Source organism: Microcaecilia unicolor, chromosome 1 (genome assembly GCF_901765095.1).
Source record: "Microcaecilia unicolor chromosome 1, aMicUni1.1, whole genome shotgun sequence".
Taxonomy (NCBI): domain Eukaryota; kingdom Metazoa; phylum Chordata; class Amphibia; order Gymnophiona; family Siphonopidae; genus Microcaecilia; species Microcaecilia unicolor.
Genome location: NC_044031.1, coordinates 608,431,420 through 608,457,985, shown reverse-complemented (window position 1 = coordinate 608,457,985; position 26,566 = coordinate 608,431,420). Strand labels below are relative to the sequence as shown.

Sequence of the window (26,566 nt, the reverse complement as noted above, 5' to 3'; positions counted from 1 at the left end):
ACATAAGCTGGTATATAAGAAATAATACATAAATATGTGCAGTCACACAGAATGTCTATTAGGGAATATATCACAGACCAATAATTAGGTTATCACATATACAAAACAAAGGCAAAACCTATAAAGTATAGCACAAGGGAATAAAAGAGTTCTGAACTGTGGATTATGCTACCATTTGTCACAATTTTGCTAATGTGTTTATTTGACTGTTTCATAAATATCTTATGCAGTATATGATATGCCTACATATATCTTGAGAGATAACCAATCATAAAATGACAAACTGTAGCACTGTGCCCTAATAACCCCACTTCCTTATTTGTATTAAGATTTGCACCAGTGAACATGTTTGATGCCCTAGGCCTTTTTCATAAGCAGAAGCCAGATAACATCAGCAGCTTATGTATTGTAATCATGAGAAGTATTAGTGTTCTGGTTCAGTGCAGTCCACCATCCAATTGTCCTTGTTTCATTTTACAAGAAGAACAGCTTTAGGCTGGGGCCCAGGAAGAGAAAGGAGAAGTTTTCTTCTATAGAGCTCGAGATTTTGGTGGCAGAAGTGACCAAAAGTCACTCCAAGCTCTACGGCAGCGAGAGGGTCAACCTGAGCCAGCCAGAGAGGGAAAGGATCTGGGCCGACATCGCTAGGAAGATCAACGCCGTCGCCAGGTCTCCAAGGACTACCAGGGATCTCCGCAGGAGATGGGATGACATGAAACGGCGCACCAAGGAGAAACTGGCATTGATGCGGAGGCGTTCATCAGCGAGCCCAGCAGATGTGACAGTGTCTGGGAGTTCTCTGACCACCTGGAGTGATGGTAACACATATAGTTTTACCAGCATGGGTGGTGATGATGATGAGGTGGAGATTGATGCCCCACACGTAGCTCTGGAGCTTCAGTCAGGTAAACAGTCTTGCAGAACTCAACAAATCTCAGCAACTTGAAATCAGCTCAATGGTCTACAGGATCCCTTTTAATAGATCAAGTGTATCAAGCGTTTTTCCCATAGACACAGATGAACTGATTACTAAGTTCAGAGACTGATTGCTTAATTTAAAAATAATTTTTTAAAAAGTCTTAGTAAATCAGATACACCATGGGAAAAATGTTAGTGCACCTGACCTTAAAGGTTGCTTACTGTTTTACATATACTGTTTTATTAAGAGAAGCTCCTGCTGGTTACTATTTTTATATAATCATTTTATTTTCTGAGTGAGAAATTATATTTTTTTAGTACCCAGAATTAATTGCAGGGATACTGCAGTGGAAGTCGCTTCCTGGGTACTAAAAAATGTTAAAAGCACACCTTGATACCCTCCCCTGGGATTTGATAAATAGCATTAAGCCTTTAGTGAAACCTGCATGGGAATACATGTTTAATGAGTGCCCAGGTCACAGTGTTTAAAGGGGCAGTGGGGCAGCAACCAAGAGTTAAGATCCACTCTTCTCACTGCAAACTCATCTAGAAAATGAAGTCTCCAACACAAAATCCATATCCTCTAGTATAATCTCTTTCACCCACAAAATCCATTTTTACAGGCTACCCCCACCAGAGAATTCTCCAGTAGCTCCACTCAGCCCCAGATATCTCACACACCTCTTTATCCCAGAGCAGCTGTAGGTTCTCCAAAGTCAGACTGAAGCCAAATCATTCCTGACCTGCAGTGCTATAATTCTAAATGGCACTGACTTACCGAAGACACGCCTTTTAGGCAATTGCGCTAGATTCCCATGCCACAGGAGGCCCCAAACCTGCCAGAAGTTCAAGAAAGTGTGGCCTGCCAGTTAGATTTTGGGCCCCATCCCAAGTCTGCCCTGGGTTTCAACATTTCTAACATCGGCACTAAATGCTGCTTAGGTAAATAGGCACTGTAATTATTATTTTTTTTACTACTGAGAGAAATAACACTGTATTATCACTGAATCCATACCAAATAAACAAATAGCTGATAAGTGGGATATTAAAATGCAGACTACCCTTAAACATACTGATAAAGCACCAAATTGCTGAAAGATTATACAATACTATTTTAACTCTGGTTTCTGGATTACCTCAAAGGTTCATACACTGTACTGATAAAGCGCCAATTTACCAGAGGGAGCATACAGTGGCTCCAAGAACAGTTATGAAATGTGGTTCAACAATGTAGTGCAGAGCATCTATACCCTTTAAAAAGTCTAGATTTATGAAAGATGCACCTATTACACCCCATAGCAGTGAAAAAAAATGCTAATTTTACAAGAAGAGGCACATTGCCCTTCTGGATCTTCATGTTACTACTGTCTGATCTAACGTTAATGCGGTGCTGTGTAATGGCAAAACTTAACAGTAATGTAAGAACAAAGCTGCAGACACATCATCTCACAGCAGCCAAGACGAAGTGGCTTCCCAAAGTAGGCTAGCAAATATCTCATGAAGTGCCAGAACATTCAGAACCATTTAATCATCCATGCCTTGCTCCTTTTTTTTTTCCTCTCTCTGTTTAAAATGCATGAAGAAAATTATGAAACAGTGATGGAAAAAACTACTTCCCAGGAGCCATGGTCTCTTCATCTGGCCCACTCATCACCAGCATATTGAGGTTAATTGTAGCAGTTTTTATCAGGGACAGATCAGTATTCCCCCACTTTCTCTCACAGCAGCTGCTATATCCAACCAAAGACTGCCCTAAGGTGGCCAGGTTGCCCGTAATGTAGCTTGAATACTGTCCCAATTGACGTCATCAAGAAAGAGCCTGTTTTGGAACATGAATAATTCCAGCCATTGATGATGATGTCATCAGGGAGCTCTTCTTATGCTGTCTGTTGCTCTTACTTTTGATGAAAGAGCTCCCCAAGCCCACCCACTGCTGATGCCAGTTGTTGTTGTAACATAACAGAACAGACCTTGCTTCCCTTCCACCCCATGCAGCAGCTACATGAGTTAAATGTGTGTTTTGTGATATCAGGAACAGTTGTCATGGAGCAGCCTGCAGGTGGTGGAAGGGTTGTTGCCCCCTCTCCTAAATCCCTTTCTGCCCCCCCCCCCCCCCACACACACACACACATATACAATCACAACTACTTTCTCAATACTTTTTCTCATTCACTATGCAGTAGCCCTCTGGAGCCCTACCACCTAGCCAGGGCCACGGGGGAGAGGCAAAATTCCCCAGACCTGGCCTCGAAGGGGGGCCCAGCACCAGGCCCCAGGGTCTGTCTGTTTCCTCATATTGGGAACCGGTCCTGGCACACTGGAGCAGGTGAGAAACAGACCATAGCACCGGGCACCCCTTGGAGGCCGGGGAGGAGCAGACGCACTGACGTAGGAGGCAGGGCCCCCCCACATCAGTGCGTCAGCTCCTCCCCGGCCTCACAGAGGGGCCCGGCACGGGATCTTGTGGCAGTCCGAGAGTGAGGGGCAGCAGCGGCGGCTGTGTTCCGAGTTGGGCCAGGTGGTTGCGTCCTGAGTGTAGGTGGGGGGGGGGGGGGCCCAGCGGCTGCGTCCCGAATATGGGTGGAGGTCCCGGCAGCTGCATCCTGAGTGGAGGGGCCAGCAGCGGAGGCCAGGGCCTGGCTCTGTCTCTTGGCGGCCCTGCACCCAGCCCCATTCTTTTTATTTTATTTTTTTTGGGGGGGGGGTTATTGGGGGTTATGTTCACAGCTGCTGTTACTTTGTTTTTGGCATCTATCTTTTTATTAAAGAGGCTTTTGGGAGAAGAGCAACCTGAGTTACTGCACAGAGGAAGAATATTTTGAGCAGGCAAGAAATGTAGAAGTGGCTGCAAGAGACAAAGAGTTTGTCCATTCCTGCCTTAGAGAATTTCCAGGAGCCTGAGATAAAGTTTTGTTTGCTTTTTCTTTTGAGATGATTATAATCTGCTGGGTTTTTTTCTTACAATATTTATTTTTGCTACCCATTTATGATCCTAAAATTAACAGCAAATTATTTCCGTCCTTGATTTGATGTTGCACTGGCAATATATGTGCCATGATGCTGTATTGCCTTTATCCCCTTCTTTGAGCTTATGTTTGTGCATATACAGTAAGTAGACTAACAGATTCCTTCATAGTTTTTGCCTACAAGTGATCATTTTTCAGAATGTAGTATTAACTGCTCACCTAGGCAGTTATAATCATTGCAACATTAAGAATTATTTCCTACCATTTAACAAGAATTAATATTGAATTTTGTCCTCAAGGACCCTAACTTGGCAAATACCTTTTTATTACACCTGGCCTCAGATGTCAGATGTTTTTATAAATCATCAGTAGCCATATTCAATGTGGTACAATTCCTTAATCTAAGGAATTGTTGGGGTGGGGAGGGGGTTGGTGTGGATATTGTAAAAAGTACTCTTGTATCTTTCCACACAATCTTATAAATTAAACAAATCTTCCAACTATTTGGTTGAAAGTTTTTCACTGCTATGGCATCGAAATCCCTCTCCTTCCCTCCCAAAAAGTGAAGGAACTGAAAAGGGGGCCATTGATGGTGTGTAAGTACACTCACATCTATGGAATCTCACTTTTGAAAGAGTGACGATATTATGAGCTATCTGCAGCATCTTCACTTTTATGGCTGGTTGTTTTTGCTGCAGTGTGAAAGCGTTAACAGTATGATTTTTTTGATCCCCACAGATGATGATGATGAGGCCCCTGGCTGTACATGGGTGCCACTGAGGACAATAGAGACACCCCTAGTGATGGAACATGACATGTCCAATCAGCGTGGGGCCTTTCAGACATCTGCCTCGTCTCCCTCTCCACCATCCTCACCACATATGCAGTCAAGAGCTTCCAATGGGAGACGTTCTTCCCATGCAACCCAGCAACTGCCCAAGAGAAAGTATGAAACCTCGGCGTTTGAAAAGCAGCTGATGGACACTCAGATGCACCAAAATGCTCTTTTGTCCTCTTGGTGCCAGCAGCAAAGTTCTCTCATGATCCAACAAAACCTGATCCTGGAGAACCTGGTGGAGCAGAACAAGAGGCTGGCAGACAATGTTGAGTTGTTGAACCAGACTCTGGAGAAGCTGGTGGACAGCCGCCACAAACGGAAAGAGACCATTCATTTTGTGCAGGATTGCACCACAGGGTCCTCAGCCAGGCTTCCTTCCCGAATATCCAGTGGTGAGTCAGGACCGTCTGGGGTGGAAGTTTTCCCTGGCATGATACTGAAAGTGGAGGAGGAGGTATAAAACTGCTTTTCAAAGTTTGTTGGACTTGTTTCTCTTTTAAAGGAAGCAGAAAGCAAAGACTTTATTTAAAACAAAACTATATTTTTACAGTGGGTCAAAACATTGTATATTAGTATAATGGTTAGCATTTTGTATGGGGTAAAACCTGTCTATTTCTTGGTATGCTTATATACTGTAAATGCATTAAAACCTATTGCCTGGAATAGGTGTGGGTGTAATATACTTTTATATTTGGTACTATGCATTTATAAGCAGCTGTTTTTGTATTTGATCTTTTTATTTTATTTTTCTTAAATAAATGAATGGCCTTAAAAACATGAAACTGAAATCATATCTGTCTTACTGGAAGTAGATATCCAGTTGATTGATCTTATGAAATAAATTGCTATACAAATTTGAAATTAACTTTTAGTGTAATCCTTGCACTGTATCAGAAAAACACAGGCCAGTATTCAAAGGCACATATACACATAATTGCCCTATCAATGAATTTTCTGTGCCATTATACACGTTCCAGATAGTTCTATAAAGTACACCCTGATTACACACATAAGTCAAGAGAATATAGCATATATGTGCATATGTGTAAACATACACACGTAAATGCCAAAATTCCACCTAAGAGCTATTCGGTAAATATGCACATATCTTAAATTCTACATATTTTACAGGTAGTTGTACACATAGGTAGAGCCTGGGTAGGGTGCAACTTTACATGAGTAACTGATAGAATACTACGAGTTACATGTGCATCTCTGGCACATAGGCACACACATTTAGACCTGCTCTCTGACTAGCGTAAGTTCACCTAAATTATAAACGTGTATTTTTGCTATAACTCTACTATACTATAAAGAAGTAGGCGCCTATGTTCTTTTAAATATCATTTGTATAATTACCACCAAGGTGCCACTGAAAATTCTTACCGATTACCTTGGCACTTCTATAAGGGGTATCTATTTGAAGCCTATTCTTAAAAAAAAAAAAAAAAAAGACACCTGCTTTTCTTTATAGAATAGTAGCAAAAGAAGCTGAGAACACATTTAGATTTAGGCCCTGCCACTCATACCAGCTCTATATCTGATATAATTGTCCAGGCTTAGGTGTGTGCAAGAATGTGCATAAATTATAGTATTCTGTAATTTACACATGCACATATGTGCTCAACCCATTGGTGCCCAAGTACATTCTCACTGGCAAAGTAATGGTATTCTATAAGGTCATATTGTAGTCAGTATTCTATAATGGGTCATTTACATGCATAAGTTGTTATGTGTGTAAGTGAATAGAATATATTCACCTAAAACTGGGTGGCTTCTTATAGAATTACCCTCATAGTGTCATGGCTGAGCAAGAGCTTTGTACTCAACTGTATGAATAGGTGACGATATTGAGCTGCTATACATATAGCTCAGCACTCGTTTATATATTCAGCACCTCCAAATATATGTGAATGATTTAAATGCTGCAGCCAGTGTTTCAAAAAAGAAAAAAAAAAAAGAAACACCAACTATGAGGTTTAAATATTGACCCGAACTTTGAGCACTCAGGAACATTTTAGGCTTTCCCATTTTCATTGTCTTTATTTTTTTAAGAATCCTATCTTATTTATTATTATTTATTTCTTTGGATATTGCTTAAACCTTTTTTCAGACTGGATAGGCCAAATGGTCTTTATCTACCTTCATTTTTCTATGTTTCAATGTAAGTAGTTACATTTAGTTACATTAGGTATTTCCCTGTCCCCAGAAGGCTTCCAAGCTAACTCACATTCTATAACTTGGCACCTAATGTTCAGCCCTAAATGTGTGTATATTATAGAATAATAGCACTTACATATGTCAGAGGTGCCAGTAATTGGCAGTTATGCACGTAAATGCTAGGTGCTGTTCTATAAAGTACACATCAAAGTCACTTAGCAAGTAACTGCAAAGGGGCATATATGTGAGCAGAGCATGTGTGGGTCATGGGCATGTCACACAAAAAAAAACAATGCAACTTACAGAATACTATCAGTTGCATGCTTTGCATGGCACACTTAGGCATGCCAACTTACACCAGCTGTTGACCTGTCATAAATGAGTGTGCCTAAATTTCGGCATGCCAACACAACTTTGCACTAAGTGACTTGCCTGGGGTCACAGGGAGCAGTGGTGAGATTTGGGTCAGGGTTTCTTGATTGTCAGCCCAGAGTTCTAATCACTAGGCTGCTCCTCCACCCTATAAATTCTTGAATGTGGAACAAATATCTTAACATGTATAGAGATAGGATCTGTAAAGATAGTCATGTGAACATCAAGAAAGAAAAAAAACTGAAGAGATGTACTCATCCAAGATGGCTGCCTGAGAGAAGCCACAGAAAAGCCGCACTCTGTATCTCCCTGTTTGTAAAATGGGGAAGAAGTGTAAGGAAACAGACTTTCCCAGAGTCTCAATTGGCTACCCCTTAGCGGCAGGTTATGATCACTGAGGCTTTCTGTTAATGGACACTGATTTCTCCTGCTTTGCCACGAGACATAGTGGCTATGGGAGACGCCGAAGTCACCTTGAACCCAGATCAGAGTGTTGCACCCCCCTCCGGTGTTGGAGCAGTGCTCTGAAAAAGGGCTGCAACTGTCAGCTTCACATGACGGCATTAAGACTGGGGAGGAAAGCCCTTAGCAAATGGGAGCACCCAGGATTGCTTTGCAGGAGGATGTATCTCTGGTTTACAAGCTGCAGGCTTCTGAAGAATTACGTCAGGTACTATTGCATGAATAATTGCTTGAATTTTTGAAGACACTGCAGCCTTTGGTTAGACCAGAGAAAGTTTCGGTCAAATCAGTGTGGGAACCTGTGACTTCTTTGCATGTAGCAGTCTCTGCATTAGCTAAGTTGGTGATGACTTTTATTTCAGCTGTTGTGAAAACTGGTGTTGCTTTATCAACTTTGCAGAATCAGTTTCAGAAAGTTTCCATTGAGTCTTCTGAATCACAGAAAGTACAAGCTGCTCAGATAAAAGATAAGGCTTTTACAAATAGACGTACTGACAATTTGGAAAACTCCATCAAGTTTTTGAACTTCAGATTTTTGAATTTCCCCAAACATTCAATTTTTTCTTCAGGTCATCTTTTAAGAAATTATTTCGAGGAAATTCTTTTACTACCCAAAGAAGCTATTCCACAGCTACTAAGGCATATTACAGTTTAAGATGTAAGATTTCATCTACACAGGATAAGACCCCTGTGGCTGCTTAAATTTTAAGCCTTGAGATATCGCAGGGCAGCTTAGATCTGACTGCCTTTCTGGAAAAATAAGAAACTGAAACTGTGACTCGTCAAACTCTCCTAGTGACTTTTGTTTTTTCACAGGACCATAATCATATTTTGAAATTATACTTCCCCCATAGACATGAACTTTTCATGGGTCAAAAGATATGGATATTTCTTAATCTAAGAGCAGACAAGAACATAGAAAGAAATTTCTTCAGATGAGGCAACAGGTGGTTTGACTTCTGTGACACATAGATATAACTTTTATGACCCTGATCAGTTCAAATCCTTTCTGGATGTAAAGAATATAGGGTCTCTTGTGCTTAGTAGTGAAATGGGTTAACATTGCTTATTTAACTAAAATTGCCTCATCTCAAGTAATTATTATGTTTGCTTGTAACCCTAGTTCCACAGCTAATTTTCTTTCTTGAATCTCCTCCCTTCTTGTAGACTGATAATGCACTAAATGTTCTTAATGTTCAATATTTGAGATAGTTATCATAAGATAATTCTGAGATGTGCTTTTCTTTTCAAGTGGAATGCTTGTAGCTCTTATTTTTGAAATGCAAATTAAAAAAAAAAACCCACCACCATAGACACTCAAATCCCATGGGGGTCTTTTACTAAAAGTTAGCTTGAGTTATCTGCAGTAGGCCCCATTTTATTCCTATGGGCCCTCTCAGGGCCGCCGAGAGACTGTTCCGGCCCCGGGGCAAGGACCCCCAATCCCTACCACTGTTGCCTCCCTCTCCTGCTCCCAGGCTTTTTCCCCCATGCCCCCCCCCCCCCTCTTGGCTAGGGTTACCATATGGCTCCAGAGAAAGGAGGACACATTGATCCAGTCCGGGTTTTGCTTCCATTGAAAGCAATGGAAGTAAAACCCAGAGTGGCTCAATCTGTCCTCCTTTTTCTGGAGCCATATGGTAACCCTACTCTTGGCGGCCCTGGGCCCTGCTGCAGATAACTTGAGCTAATCTTTAGTAAAAGACCCCCTATGAGATTTGAGTGTCTATGGTTGTTTATTATTATTATTATTATTATTATTATTATTATTATTATTGTTATTATTATTATTTGCATTTCAAAAATAAGAGCTACAAGTATTCCACTTGAAAAGAAAAGACCTCCATAGTGCTGGACTGAAATGTTTAGTTGGATTTCTATTCTACATTTCTTTTAAAATTCAAGGCAGATCACAACAAATAACATGGAATGTCCTCCATGAAAGAGACAACAGATGATATGGAGCTTTTATTGAATTTCAAGGAAAATAATCACAGGTAGATTGCTATAGACTGAGATGATTTAGATTTTAGCTTTGATTACTCACTTTTCTAAATCTGAACTGAAGATGAGTTGCATACTGGTACAAATATTATTTCTCTGTGCAAGGGAGTCTAAAAGGAACATGAGTGGAAGAAGCAGGATTTGAATGGCTACGAAGGACCTAGACAAGATCTTAAAGTAAAGAGATGTATCTCTTCATACATAGATTCAAATTGCTCAAGAAGAATATTGTGTATACTGTGGACTGCCTGAAGAACAAATCAATTGATTTTGAAGATCAAACCTAAGCTTCCCTGAAAACTCAAGTGACAGGATACTTATCATAGAGAAAGATCATTAGAGAAAGACGTCATGCTTGGCAAGGTTGAAAGGGCAAAATAGTAAGAACAGCAATGCAATGGATTGATACAACCGTAGCTATAGAATCCACTGCTCTTATCCCATTACATTCCATGGCAGCACAGACTAGCAGGATGCCCAGACAGTGGCATCCCACTAGTGCAACTGGAGGAAGAAAAAGGGGTGTGTTGTTGACCTTCACTCCATGTAGACAAAAGCCAGTGAGTTGGCAGTCACAGAAACCAGCCATAGGACTGAAGCAGCCTAAGGTGCCAGAGAAGGGACACAGTGGTAGATATAGGGGGGGGGGGGGGTGTGGAGGGAGTAGTGAGGTCAAGCTGGGGAAGGTAAGGGGAAAAGAGTGCTGGATATGGCCAGTGATGTATAATAGAGTCGGGGGGAGGGAAAAGGTCAGTTATTTTGCTTAAAATGTCTTTTGGCTTTTTCTAGTACGATTTTATAAAACTGAAGCCATGTTTGCTACGGAGCAAAAAGAAAGTGATTAATCTGCCCTATAATCTCTTTCTACACATGTATGGATGTGCCTTAAGCTGGCACTTCAAGAATGATAAATCTTTAGTCACAAGAAATCAATTTGCTTTTAGGAGTTAGTGGATTTTGAAGATAGGTTTGGGTGACACAATTCAGATTAGATTTAATATTATCTATAATATCATCTGTGTGATTTATGTTGGAGTATAAAATATGTGGGTCATTCCATAGTGTCAGACGGCAATATTATAAATAAACTCTCCTTAGTCGTTTTAATAAGCCCTGAATGCATTCAGAGTGAGCTTTGAAAATGCAGATTGAAGAAATTGTGGTCTAGAGGGCAGTATTGAATAATACTGCTGAAATTCATTGCAGATCGTCCTGGCAGTCCAGAGACATCAATGATAGTGATATTCAAAGCTGGTGTCTGGACAACTATCTAGATAACTTAGGACAGCTTTTTTTTATTATCCTCAGTTATCCAAATTCCAGTGATGAATATCATTGCAATCCAGACAATATCGACAGTCAGTGACATACACGGGTATTCAGGACTAATATCTGGGAAACAGCTGGCACTGAATATCCAGGTATATTTTTAAACACCAATGACAGAGTGGTGGAGTAGCCTAATGGTTAGTACAATGGGCTGAGAACCTGAGGAACCATGTTTGATTCTCACTGCTGCTTCTTGTGAATGGGCAAGTCACCTCCATTGCCCTAGGTATTTCAAAAACAGAGATTGTAAGCCCACTAAGGACAGAGAAAGTACCTATATATAATATATAAACTGTTTTGATTGTACCACAGAAAGGTGGTATATCAAATGCATGACCCATTCCTATATCTGTTAGCATTTTCTTAATTGTGGAGGAGTGGCCTAGTGGTTAGGGTGGTGGACTTTGGTCCTGGGGAACTGAGGAACTGAGTTCGATTCCCACTTCAGACACAGGCAGCTCCTTGTGACTCTGGGCAAGTCACTTAACCCTCCATTGCCCCATGTAAGCCGCATTGAGCCTGCCATGAGTGGGAAAGCGCGGGGTACAAATGTAACAAAAATATAAATATATATGGTTTTCTGTTTTTCCTCATCAACAAGTACATTTGAATCAAACACATAAATGGGTGACAACATCTGATGGTGGTAGGACAAACAGCTCTTCCAGAGCTCAGAACTAATGTAAGGTTATGAGCATGCGCAGCCCTGCCTGTGCAGAGAGTCTTTTCAGTTTTTCATTTTCTGCTCTGCCAAACAAGCATGAAAGCCGCCTTTCCACTTTTTTAAAAAGAATTTCATGTTTTACCAATGGTATTTTTGGTTCTTCATCTTTTTTTTCTTTTTTCACTGAAAACAAAAAAAAAAATCAATTTTATTTAATTATTGTGGCTGCTTCTTCACTCTAGAGCCATGGCATAGATCAAAACAGACATGAGGGTCTGTTCAATTTGCATCTGAAAAATGGCCGATACCCATAAGAGATTTGTCATCTGCCTGGGGCCTATAACCAACACTGCTATGACTGTGGATAGATGTCCCTCAAGGGGACCAGAAACAGCACCTCTTCCAGCTTAGAGAACACTGAAGGGATGAATGAGTCTGGAAAATAAAAAAATCCAAGATACTGAGATCTTATGTGCAACAGGTCTTCTGCTCTGGATATTGCCTTCATCCCTTCACACAGTGGTCGAAAGAGCCCTGCTGTGGAAAAGCCGTATCTCAACTGACACATCTCTGCACTGGTCCATTGGTCTGAGGAGGAGCTACATGCCAAGCTACACACCCATGGAAGCCTCTCAGCACTTCTGAAGCATGGAGGACTTCAAGTACAGCACACCAAAATGAAATTAAGTTGCTGCCTTTTGTGCTGTCCTTCCAGTGCTGCAAAAGATCAGTTGTCATCATTTCTGCACAGAAGCCCTTGAAAATGGATTCTGCACAACAGATAATCCTTATCACCATTGCCTTTGCAAGATGATACAGTTGCCAACTCCTCAGGGTAGGGATCCTATACCGGAGACTTCAGAAGTGTTCATTCATATATTAAAGAGCCAATGTTCTGAACTCCAGTTTTAATTATGGTGACAGATGACACCTCCTCTTCAGTATCGGTGCCACTGCAAGACAGAAATACTATCCTTTAAAAAAAAAAAAAAAAAAACATTTAATAAAGAGGAGCACAATCTTCTTGGGATCCAGAGATTTCCATTTTACCTTTATTGGACTCTGAGTGACAAGAGGACATTCCTTTCATTCTTTATCTCCTCTCTCGGCACATTCCCAAACTGTTCTGAAAGATTTTGCCAAGCCACAGTCACCAACATATCACTTTACCCCTGGCAGGGTTGATCTATCAGTGAGCATGCTATCTGATCCATCTCTGTCTCCGACAAGAAACTTTCCCTGTATAAGGTCATAGCATGTCCCAGATACATATAAAATGATGGCGACCATTGCAGCAAGAGGCTGAGCCAAGATTTGATGACTTTGGGTTGCTGAAATTTATTGACTTCAAAAGATATGGCAACCGTTCCAGTCTACATACTGCTTGAAGAGCTGTAAGCTCACCTGTGGCAACTTCTAGTATCTGTGTGGCCTGAGTCTAAAAAAAATTGATCTTAAATATAACGTTCAGTCTCCATCTGGATTTAGTGAAACACGAGTATCCCACAGTGGTAGAATCAGCCATGAAAGGACCAAGACTACTCAATTGTCCCTCTGGGGATAGACCAGAAGCTCTTAGACTCTTTGGAAAAGGAAGTAGTCCAGTATATGCATAGCTTATTTCAGAAAGTTCAGGCTGCATCTTAAAACTTTATCCACAATATCGATCTGAGTTAAACTCTGAATCTGACAAGTATGGTACTCATGAGCTCTGCATTCTGCCTCAGCCATTGCTGCTAGGGGGTTAAGGCCAAGTTAGTTGGCACCCTTTTGTAGTGGAGATAAATCTTTTTTTGAGAGAAGGTCAAAGAGGCAGTTGAAATCATCAAAGACCACTGCACCACTCTGCAGCATCTCTCTGAGTTAGTCTCAGAGTCTACTTCACCCTCTATTGAACTCTGAGTGTAGCAGATGTTTTGCTTCAGGAAAAGACATTTCTGAAGGAGCCGAAGCAGATGGTTTCAACTCAGCTGAAACAACCCTTATCTTTTTGTCTGAATTAAAATACTGTTAATTGCATTACAAGCCCAAATCCTGCCATATCTGTGAGAGAAGGAATGCCTTCTCAAGGCAAGGGTGAAGCTATCTGGATATCATCTAAGTTTCTCTCTCTTCCTCCAAGAAGACCACGCCATTGGGCTCAACCACCTCATACAGATCTTCATGCATATAGCTTTGGCATAAAGTCAGTTATTTTTTCAAGCCAATGCAATAGAATTTTGTTCCTTCAGAGAAATTAGGGGTTCTATTCCAGATGCCTTCTTATCCTGAAGAAGTCCAGGGAGAGGGGAAAAAATAATATAGCACATTCTGGATGTAACCTTTTCCTCCAAAAGGAAAAGTTCCAAATGAATATCCTTTCAACTATTCTTCCTTTTTATACAAAGGGCAGTGCTGTGTATTAAGTTTTTTTCACTTTTACTGAAGTAATAATTTCACCAATTTTTACTACATCTGATGCTTGCAGTTAAAAGTAAAAGTGGAAGGGAGATGTAAATGACGATTCCTCAGTAAACCAAATGAAACAGCAAAACTGGGAACAGGATTTTGCTGTGGCAAACCTTGTCACACAAATAGTGGATCATCTCATCTTAAGTTTTGCTGTTCAGTGAATATAACCTATAAGAACAGTGGAGTTGCCTGTATTTGTTGAACAGGTTACTGGCCTTTGGCCAAACAGAACAGTGATGAGTTGGGTCACTTAGAGACGAAGCTAAATCTGGTAGCAATTCTTGATGAACAGCATGGGAAATTTTACATTGTGGTAACTGTCCACTGGATTGATAAGTCTTTAGGGAGGAATTCTGCTTGTCTGAAGACTAAAGGGTTCTCACACGTGATGTTCTTCCATCAATTCTCAAATATATTCAGAGTTTGCCATCAGACGAAAACTTGTTAGAAAAACAACGGACAATGATTCCAACTTTGTGAAAGCCTTCTTTGTATTTGTTCAGCACGATGATGATAATGAAGATAAAGATGAAGATGCAAGTGATGAATTAGACTGCACTACTTTTAATGCAGATGATAAAATATTTTTTGCTGGATGGAAGTCAAGTGTTTCAGAGATTCTCTTGATCATGACCTGTAGACCCAGTCAAAAGACATCAGTAATAATGCAACCTGGCCTGATTTAAAGGAACTTTTTATCAAACTGAACAGTCCACTTTCTGCTAGTTCAGTTGTTGACCCTTTTTAGCTGTGCTGGATTAATGACTCACAAGCATACTCATCAGTGACAGTCATTTTTAAAAATTTAGTTTTTCTAAAAGCAAAATGGATTGAATTGTAGAGCAACAAAGTCATCAGGATAAAGATGTTAATAGTTGCATTCATTGCAGTTGTGGTACTTTTACTTTTTACTCAAAACGTATTATGTTAGGCAATAACTTTTTTACTTTCACTTAAGTAAATTTTGTAATGTGTTCTTCACTGTACTTTTTACTTTTACTTAAGTATTAAAATATACATTTATTTTTACTTTTACTTAAGTACTTTGACCTAGTACTTTGAACAATGCTAGCAAAGGAAATTAGCTGTCTTGTTAGATTTAAAGGATGCTTATACTCACATGCAGGGGCATTGTCGAAAGAACGTCCAAGTCAGAATTGGGACATCCTGCTCATAACATCCTTTGATTTGCCAGATCTTTTGAACTTCTTCTGATCGTCTGTGTTTTATGTTGTGGGTCCCACTTTGTGGAATGCCCTGCCCTCCCTGTTAGCCTACATATATTATTGTCACACCAAGAGGCGACCCTTAAGGCCCACTTGTTTAGACAAACATATGATCAGCCCAATTAACAATTTTCCTTTGTTTTATTACCTTGCTGGAGGCCCATGTTGGAACACCGAGCCTGTACCGTCTATTATAGTTCTCTATTGGTCTCATTCTCCTATGTGACAGTTGTATTGCTTGTTTCCTTTTCTGTACTATTGGATTTGTAGTTCCTTTCTTACTGTGCCTCTCCTATGGATATGTAATTATTGCAAACAGCTGAGATGGTACGGCTCTTTGGAGGTACATCAAATAAAGAAAAATGTGAACAAAGCAAACGACCATCTGACAGCAGGAAAGATGTCCATGTTTCCTGTTCAAAAATACATGAGAAGGATGTCCTTATGTTGGAGACATCCATCCTGAACAACTATGGTAGAAACTGGAACATTTAAATTATAAACTGGGGAAAACAAGGCAGAGGGACATCTCTCTGGCAGCATTCTTATGAAAATGGCCACATAGACGTCTTTGCAGAACAGAGTAGCCACCTATTGGTTAGTGCAGTGGCTGTAAACCAAGGACACAGGTTTAAATCCCACTGTAAATGTGATCCCTCCAGGAACACTAAAATGCCTGTTATACCTGAATGTATACCATTTCAATAGCCTTCAGTCTTGCAGATGATTTATATGTTTAGATACAGTAAGCATTTTTCTGTTTCTAGATGGAGCCCCAGGAAAACAAAATGAAGAGTGGGGTTTGAACCTGCATCCCTTGGTTTACAGTCCACTGTACTAACCACTAGGCTAATCCTGTGGCCTGCTTGCTGTTTTGTTCAGAATGGCCCTAATTAGGGTTACTATATTTTGTCCTCTCAAAAAGGGGACACATGTCCCGCCCCTGTCCCGCCCACGCCCTGCCCCTTTCGCATCCTCGCCCCGCCTCTGTCACATATTCCCCTCCCCTTACTTACTATCTACTGCCCTGGTGGTCTAGTGACATCTTCGGAGCAGGAAAGAGCCCCCTCTTTCTTCCCCGGAGCTCTGTCCTTGCCCTGTATCCCATTGCTGTGACGGTCTCGGGATTCAAAATGGCCACTGAGAGTTGAAGTCTCGCGAGGCTGCTTAACTCTTGGCAGCCATTTTGAATCCCGAGACCGTCAGAACAACAGGAGGATGCAGGGCAAGGGCAGTGCTCCGGGCAGGACAGAGGGGGCTCTTTCCTGCCCCGAAGAGGTCACTAGACCACCAGGGCAGTAGATAGTAAGTAAGGGAAGAGGAGGCTAGGATAGGCCTGCCGCCCGCCCGTTTGTCCAGAAATTCGGACAAACGGGCGGACTGGCAAAACCCGTCCAGACGCCCGGACATGTCCGGGTAAATCCGGACATATGGTAACCCTAGCCCTAATACCTGCAACTGACATAGATCCAGGTTTTCCTTTCCAGTTTCACTTTCAGGAGTGAAGGAGGGGGACAGCAACCACTGGGGGATTAAGAACGAGTCATGCCTTAATCCCTCCAGTGGTCAGCTGCTCAATCAGAGCACCTTTTTGTCACTTGGATGTGACTGAATCAGGTGTAGATAACAATGTCTTTCTTTTTAGACATGGGTGTTTCTTCCCATTTGAAAATCGCTGTTGGATGTTCTACTTTTGGATCCTCCCTAGTCCTGCCCAAAACACACCCACAACATGCATCTAAGCTATTTGGATGTACTGCAGTATGAAACGTACAAATTCTGACTTTCCAATATCGGGATATGGACATTTTGTAAAGCACTTTGGTGCATCTATCTACTTTGAAAATAAGCACTGTAGTCTTAAAATAGGCCTGCAGCTCAATGTGAAAATGACAAAGATCCTGACAACTGGTAAAAGCAATACTTTCATTCTTGATGAAGAAATAATTGAAAGCGTAGACAATCTCAACCTGCTTGAATCATTAATCAATAATAAAACAACAAGCAGTCAAAAACTCTAATGACTTATTACTCTTGGCAGAATGGCTATGAAGGACCCAGGCATGATCTTCAAGTACAGAGATCTATCTCTGCATACAAAGACTTGACTTGTCCAAGTCATGGGAATTAAGCAGTTTGGGAAGTAAGGCCAATACTAGGCAGATTTCAGTGGTCAACATCCACCAAATGGCAAAGACTAGTGAGGTTTAAGTATGCATATCCTGTGTCAATGTTTCCCAAGTCGGTCCTGGAATACCCCCCTGCCAGACAGATTTTCAAGATATCCACAATGAATATGCATGAAATAGATTTGCATACAATGGAGGCAGTGTATGCAAATCAATTTCATGCATATTCATTGTGGATATACTGAAAACCTGATTGGCAAGGGGGTACTCCAGGACTGATTTGGGAAACACTGTTCTATGTCCCATTCATATCTTATGCTATAAGTGTGGGTGATGTGTATCTCAACGAGGGAGGGGAAGATGTCTGAAGGCTGAAATTAGAGAGTAAAATGTTAGCAACATTGTTGAATTGTCAATTTAATCAAGTATTGATTAAATCAACAATTCAATAATAATTGTGATTGTGTTCCAGCCAATTATAAAACCACTTTTCCAAGATTTCTCCATATATAACTTTATATATGCGGTTGCCATGGTGGTTAATTGCCAATTAATCTGTTTCTGATGTTAGTGTTTAATCATGAAAGAATGTAGCCTTTATGGAGTGGCGGGTGCAGTTCTGACTGCTTTGTTGGGCAGACAAGATGGACTGTACAGGTCTTTAGCTGCCATCATTTACTTTGTTACTATGTATTTACTATGTTGATGTTTTCAATAATGTCATATGGATGTGATAGCTGGTCAGTAAAGAAGTAAGAAGAAGGAAAATTGATGCCTTTGAATTATGGTACTGGAGAAGAATAATGCATTTATCATGGACTGCCCAAACTACAAATTAATCGGTATTAGAGGAGATTAAACCTAAGCTTTACTTGGAAGCTCAAATGACAAGACTTTGACTTTCATACTTATCATGCAAAGAGAAGGATCATTATAGAAAGACATCATGCTTGGCAAGGTTGAAAGACAATTTCAATGGATTGATATAATAGCAGCTTCTTTGGATGCCACCCTGTCAATGAGTAGCTCCCTGACTAAAGACCGAACACAGTTGAGGGCAACTATTCAGAGGATTGTCATGAATTGACACCAATTCAACGTCATTTAACAATAAGAACATCATACACTTGTTTCCATTATACTCCATTGCAGTTCTCTAATAGGCTGTAACATCTTGGAGCCTGGTGGTAATTAAAGTGTTAAGGATGGGCACCCAAAAGCATTCTGTGTTCATTTGTTGTTGTGTTTTCTTTTGTTTTCAAATAAATGCCATCAAGAACATGCTATCCTTAAAGAATGTGCACTATTTATACACAGTGTATACTTTTTCCCCCGATACATGCACATGTACGAACCTGTATGCATGTGTGTGCTGTCAAGAAAGAGCATGTACTATATGTAAGTAGTGCACACTCTTTAAGGAGAGCAGTTCTTGATCATGATGAACTTAATGCTTATCCCCATTAAGTGTAAGAAAATAAATGAACATAAAAGCCCAGCCCATTCTGTTTGCAGACAATATATTTGATTCATTCTCTTGACAAACCATTATCATCAATAGCCCTTTTTGGGCTCCTCTGCACTTAAGTGTCTGATGGTAATAGCAACCTGCATGCACAAGCAGGTTCTTCTAGTTTTTCCATATTTCAGCAATTAGCTTCTTACAGCTTTGTCCTCAGATCTAGTTCTCTACCAGTCACAGCCAGAACTTAATTTTTTTGTTGTTGTTACATTTAGAAATGCTGGGCCATATGGCATCCATCGTGTATGCAGTCCTTTTTGCTCATTTCAAGTTAATGAAGCCACAGTGAGAACCAAGCACTTCAGCCTTATCCACCAAGATGTTCTCTCAATGTTGCAGTAGTAGACCACAGAAGCCAACCTGCTGCATGAACTCTCTTTTATGCCCGAGCAGCATATGCTTATTACATATGATTCAAACACTGGGTGGGGAGCTATTATCAGCATTTGCTAGAGGTCAGGCAGTTTCTATATGTCAATCATCTGGAATTGAGAGCATTATTTTACTCTATTCTCCTTCTTCATGGTCATTCAGTGCTGATCAAAACCAGCAATCAGGTGCCAATGTTTTTAAATAGCAAACATGGAGACATGGAATCCCTTTAAGTCACAAGAGAACATAAATATGGGATTTTGTCATCCTAAATCAGGTATCCATCCAGGCCGCCTACATATCCAGAAAGCAAAATCAGAAAGGGATCTGGGTGTCGTCATCGATAATACACTGAAACCTTCTGCTCAGTGTGCTGCTGCGGCTAGGAAAGCGAATAGAATGTTGGGTATTATTAGGAAAGGTATGGAAAACAGGTGTGAAGATGTTATAATGCCGTTGTATCGCTCCATGGTGCGACTGCACCTTGAGTACTGTGTTCAATTCTGGTCGCCGCATCTCAAAAAAGATATAGTAGAATTGGAAAAGGTGCAGCGAATGGCGCCTAAAATGATAGCGGGGATGGGACGACTTCCCTATGAAGAAAGACTAAGGAGGCTAGGGCTTTTCATCTTGGAGAACAGATAGCTGAGGGGAGACATGATAGAGGTATATAAAATATTGAGTGGAGTGGAACAGGTTGATGTGAAGCGCCTGGTCACGCTTTCCAAAAATACTAGGACTAGGGGGCATGCGATGAAACTACAGTGTAGTAAATTTAAAACAAATCGGAGAAACGTTTTCTCCACCCAACGCACAATTAAACTCTGGAATTCGTTGCCGGAGAACGTGGTGAAGGCGGTTAGCTTAGCAGAGTTTAAAAAGGGGTTAGATGGTTTCCTAATGGACAAGTCCATAAACCACTATTAAATGGATTTGGGAAAAATCCACAATTCCAGGAATAACATGTATAGAATGTTTGTACGTTTGGGAAGCTCGCCAGGTGCCCTTGGCCTGGAAAACTGTTGTTGTGGACAGGATGCTGGGCTCAAATTACCTTTGGTCTTTTCCCAGTGTGGCATTACTTATGTACTTAGCATTCAGACTCAGCAGAGTCCTTCAGCCTCACAGGCTGAGCCTGTAAGCTTCAAGTTCTTCAATTGATACCCCAGTACTGGGGAACTCCTTAAATAGATGTATTTGCCAGGAGCAAAAATACCAAACTACCTCAGTAGTCATCTCCAACTTGCCTCATACAAGATGCACTAACCATTGAATAGATTTGAGTAGTCTATCTCTCTGGCATTTGTCAAACTAATTGATTTTGACAGGTGACACGCCCACTTCTGGATCCTCAGCCAATGATATGTGAGGACACACCAAGCCATGCCCATAGTCTGCCCAGACCACACCTACTCCCTGCCCATGCCCCACCCCATTTGATGATATCACCGGATATGGCATAGCCCCACCCCTTTTGCATAACTATGCCTCTTGCCCTGCCTTATTTGAATAGCCCTGCCCCCAAACCCCACCCCTTGTACTGATGTGATGGGAAGTGACATAACCACATCCCCTTTCCCAAGATGGCAGCTACCACTGGGCACAGTATGTCGCTTCATGTTTTTACTACTAGCCACCATCTTGGGTGGGGTTATGTGAAGGGAAATGACATCAAAGACCTCCTGAAACCGTCTCCTACAGCCCTTGAGGAATGTGTGTAGCTTAACCTTTTTTCTCACAGGAAAGAAAATAGGTTTTTTAGCTTTCAGAATTTTCCTTTCAAAAGGATCTGTTTTTTTTCACAACATGAGGGAGCAGTCAGCAGATGCAAAGCTATTTTAAGATTAACCTCCACAAGAAACCATGGGAGAGGAGGAGTCTGAGCTATCAGGCTTTCAATACTTGCTGACTTTTACTGTTTGCAACTTTGGCTTCTTTTCTTTAAAGTGGACTTCTCCCCACCTTTCAGATTTACAGCAAGCACGCTGTTCTTTGTCTGTGAGATCAATCGGTCTGCAGTCTCTCCCAAACCCCTTCCTTTTTCTGTATATAGGATCAGAAGCCTAGCAATGTGAATCAGCAGCAGATAGCCACGCACAACAAAAAGGCAGAGAAAAAACTAGAGACCCACACATTTTATGCTGTTTGCAAGTTAGACTGTTTTAAAAAAGGTGCTGGTTAACATCATGCTGATCTCTGCCCCTCCTCACCATATATGTACCCCTGCCCCCTCTACACGTGGCAAAGCTAGGAAAGATCACATAAATGAAAACATATATTTTATTGACAGGGAAAGTTACAGATAAGAAAAGTTTTTTTCTTTTTAAATGAAAATAGGGGCAGAACAATGCTTTATTAAGAAATATACATTTTTAGAAAAAGCTAGGCAAGATCAGGTGAAATGTATAGTCTAGGACAATACTTTATACAGGGTGTGTTTTGCTCTAACAGTCAAGAGAAAGAAAAAAAGAAATAGAAGCTATTTTATTGCATTGTTTGCGAGTTTGGCTGTTTTAAAAAACTTAGTGGTAAAAGGCTCTGCTCTTCAATGCCATTAAAGAAACAAAAAAAGTAATAGCAATGAAAATAGTGGAAGAACAATGCTTTATTTTGCTTTAGCAGTATCCCAGCTGCCAAACTGGTTGCTTGGTGAAAGGGAAAGAGGATGGGATTTGATATACCGCTGTTCTGTAGTTACAATCAAAGTGGTTTACATATTATACACAGGTAATTTTTTCCTCCCCAGAAGCGTTAGGTCACTGTACAGAAATGCAACATGCGGCTAATCATACACCTCCTCACCACTTCCCTTATACGGCTCCCCCCACCCTACAGCGCTGGTGCTGAAACGCACACCACCCTATGATGTCATGTATAAAAAAATCCTAAGCAGAATTTACTTAGATATCGAGGCGGTTGGGAGTTTACATTTTTGATGTGGCTACTGACGAATTTGGCACATGCGTGTGCCATTCCTTCTCATGCATCATAGTGGGGCCATCCAACAGTGGTAAAAGTTTCTTTGTTAAAAAAAATTTAGGCCACGCTGATCTTACGTTCAGTGTGAAACGCAAGCAAATCATATGGTGTTACTCCTGCTGGCAACCTATGTATGAAGAATTGTCAAACCAGTATCTTTTTATACATTTTATGGATTTGCTGCCTGTGACATTTAACGATGACCTGTTGGTTCTACACCCATATAGTAAATCTGGTTATCGTTAATGATTTTATGGAGTCTGCTTGTAAAAATGATCAGATTGAAAAAGCCTTTACAAAATATACACACCACAGAAATGTAAGTATTATATATATATATATATATATATATATATATATATATATATATATATCATCCAGAACATTTTTTTGTCAAGGCAGAACTAGCCGCACTATCACCTAAAATACAAAATATATGGTGTGATTTAAGAATCCGAGAGATAAACAGCAGATAGCTGTTCTCGCCAGACAAATGTATCCAGACAAGACGTGTTTCTTTCTCAAGGCCCACTTGATAGAAGAAATAAACATCATTCATTAGTCAACAATACTGCTGCAGTGAAGCAGGAAATATAAATATAGAAAAAGAAATAAAACCCTAACAATAAGGCAAATGAATTCTATACAGTGACAACTGGATTACGTGCTAACCAAAGGGAACTACCATCACACAGTTGGACCAACCTCTCTAGCCACCAAAAATTCCAACAATTGCTTAGGTTCAAGAAATAAATCACCACCATTAAATTTTACATGACGTATAACAGGAAAGTTTAACAAGTAAGATGACCCCATCACCAGGACCCTTGGACAAAATCCCCAAAAAGTCCTTAGGGTGCCTTGGGGTCACCAAAGAAAAATCTGGAAAATAGATGAACACTAGAATCCAAAAATTGTTCATACATATATCTGAGGTAATTATATAACACCAAATTGTTGTCCAGTTCCAGGGCAAAAGGTTACTAACAGAGTAGATCTAAACACCCTATATTTCTACCTTAGCCTGGATAACCCCTGACTTCTCCAAAGATATCTTTACAATTTGCTATAGGGACAGGTCCAGCATCTTGATGGAGTCCCATGTGGCATCCCAGTCAACTACTGCTGGTTTCTGTAATCCAATGAGGTTGGATCTATGCTGTGCTGAACCAACCCAGCAGCACCAGAAGTTATTTCAGTGTCAAGCCTTGATCCCTGATAACCTGTCTCCTAGCCATCTCAAAAAGGGGGTAGTGGGAATGGGGCATTCCATGCATTGGCTCCCTGCTCATTGAGGCTAACCTGGCCCTTCACAGGCAGTGCAAAAGCCAACAAACTGCTTCTTAATCTCGGTGGAACCAGTCTATCTCCCATTCTGCACTAAGGCCCGACTCATTGAACATCGGGCCCTCCAAAGGCACTGTAACAGATCCATGGGTCGTTATGCCAGCAAACTCGAAGAAGGTCTGAATCAGCTCAAGAACAGAACTTTGCACCTGCGGGTAGGTACGTATCTGGCCTCTCTTCTTCCCAATTATAGCCAGCACAAACAGGGAGAAAATGGCTTAAAACAGACGCCAACATAGGAGCCTGACTCACAACACTTCTGCCTCAAATACCATCTTGACTCCCACAGGTTTGGGACACTCTTCATCTGATTTCTCTTTAGAGGCCTGTCTAATATGGATGACCCTACAGCATAGTCCTCTAAATCACTGAAACACACAAGCCCCTCCACCACTACAAGGTGGTGTCCCTTTGGAGGGGATGCATCCCAATTTCAACTCTCTAGCAACCATGCTGTGGAACTTGAGCAGCAACTAGTTGCTTCCTTAGAACTGCCTCCTCCAATTCATGAAAATTCTGGTGGCAGTTAGGAATCCTACAAGGACATCCCATTCCTGTACCATCTCTGTCAGAAGAGTTTCTAGACATTTTCTAAAAGAGTATACTTCAGTGCTCTGTTGTCCTACCTTGTGCTGATGAACCAGGCTCTGATTTCCCATTGTCTGAATATCTGAATTCATAAAGGATTGTCTTCATATCAGACTTCCAATTTGAAAGCTATTAGTTCTGCAGGATCTATTTTTACATATGCTTGCTTATTCATTTACTTGATATACCATCCTTAGAACATAAGAGTAGCCATACTGGGTCAGACCAATGGTCCATCTAGCCTAGTATCTTGTTTCCAACAGTGACCAAGCCAGGTCACAAGTACCTGGCAGAAACCCAAATAATAGCAACATTCCATGCTACCAATCCCAGGGCAAGCAGTAGCTTCCCTGTGTCTATCTCTATAGCAGACTATGGACTTTTCTTCCAGGAACTTATCCAAATATTTTTTTTAAACCCAGATATGCCAACCACTGTTACCATATCCTCTGGCAATGAGTTCCAGAGCTTAACAATTTGTTGAGTGAAAAAATATTTCCTATTTGTTTTTAAAGTGTTTCCATGTATCTTCACTAAGTGTCCCCTTCATACATGAGACAGCAAAGTGATTTACAAAAGAAAATTCCTTGAATAGTATAATGAGAAATATGAACACTGGCAGTGAATTAACAACATGAACCTTAAGAAAATGACACCATCATGAAGGACAGAAGGGATAAACAAATAAAAGTAAAAAAAGGTTAAAACACCACTGAAAAACTGTTTCATGTGTACAGTACATTTCCTAGTAGCAGTTGATTTAGCCAGAAAAAGTCAGTCAACTTCAAACGTTCATGACATATGAGCTTTATACTCACTCAATTCCATCATGACAAGGCGGTCTTAAAGGTGCATCCTAAGTTCCCACTGAAGATAATCCTGCCTTTCCACAATGAATAGATAGTGTTGCCTACCTTCTTCTGAAGTCTCATATAACCACACACACACAAGAAAGCCCTTCACACACTGAACTATAAATGAGTTCTCACTTATTACCCAGGAAAGACAAGCTACCAAAAAATATGTTTTTATGTACAGTAATTTGATGCACCACCTGAACTAATAGGTAGACCTAGGCAGTTTACAATTCTAAAAATTAGTAACAAATATGATAGATGTGAGAAAGGAACTACAATGTTCAGATGGGAAAGTAAATAGCACACACACTAAGAAGGATCAATACATATCCATACAGGGATGGGGTAGAGGGGCGAGAGGGGTAGGGGATATCTTTGCAACTCTTTGACTCCTTTGACTATAACAGACTTGATAGTCCAGTAACAAAATGTAGCTATTAGCTAGGAATATACTTTCAGTTCTGTTATGATCAATTTGATATTTTCCTGCCTAGCAGCATCAAACCTGACATGATCAGAGTTACTGGTGCAACTGTACATCTTTTGAACTCTGAAGAGCATTTGCAAAGCTTATGTGTGTGCCTTGCCTGTATAAATGTATGTAGTGAGCAAAACATTATGTGGTACTTACTAGATATATATATAGTACAATTAAATATAAGAATAATTTGAAATATCTGATTAGACATTTTACATTATTCCATAGATGTTCTGCTGAAAGTTGACCAACATAATTAGGTCTTCAGTTTGTGAAAATCCTTTACATACAGTTCAGAAGTATCATACCAAGTTGTATGGAAGCAATTGCATTTGTTGAAAAAAATGGCTTCCAGTTACGTTAAAGTAGGTTATCACACAGCAGCAAAGTGGCTTAATAAAATCTACAATCCAGTCAGGTTGCTACACTTTAAAGAAACCAATTATTTAAAAAAAATAAGTACAAGTAATCAGCAAGATTTCTTCTCTCATCAACTTGTGGGACCCATTAGTTATGAAGTAATGAAGTATTTATTATTACCAAATCCATTATCCATCATGGATATTTTTAACTTTACATTAATGCAGAACATTAGTAATTCATTCTATATTCCATGTCTTTTAACACGTGTGCCTGTGCAATCAGTTTGTTTAGAAGAGGTTGCAGAAAACTTGTAGGAGCACAAGATGACGGATTTTCAAAAACAATTTCAAAAGAACACCATTATCTGCATGTGGTGCAAAAACAACACCTATCTTTTTGGCGTAGATTATTGATAGTGAGTAGGTCTATGACTCACAGCTGATTTTATTAGCTTTCCATTCAAAATTTACTCTTTAAAGTAATATTACAAATTATGCTGTGATGTGCATTATGATGATTTTCTTGGCATTTTATTATCTGA

At 40.5% G+C, this 26,566-nt stretch overlaps 1 protein-coding gene across 5 annotated transcripts in view; it reads left to right on the top strand.

Moving 5' to 3' along the window:
* TSNARE1 (t-SNARE domain containing 1) overlaps positions 1-26,566 on the top strand; it is a 956,130-nt gene that overhangs the window by 620,574 nt on the left and 308,990 nt on the right. For 3 of the 5 annotated variants that reach the window (XM_030219685.1, XM_030219692.1, XM_030219701.1), the window contains exons 12-13: positions 482-905; positions 4,623-5,524. The exons of 1 other annotated variant lie outside the window; for it this stretch is intronic. In XM_030219685.1, the coding sequence (XP_030075545.1) occupies positions 482-905; positions 4,623-5,182 (984 nt within the window). In that variant the 3' untranslated portion in view covers positions 5,183-5,524. Of the gene's footprint in view, positions 1-481; positions 906-4,622; positions 5,525-26,566 lie in introns of those variants that run through there. One more of the 5 variants, XM_030219709.1, reaches the window with a different exon arrangement.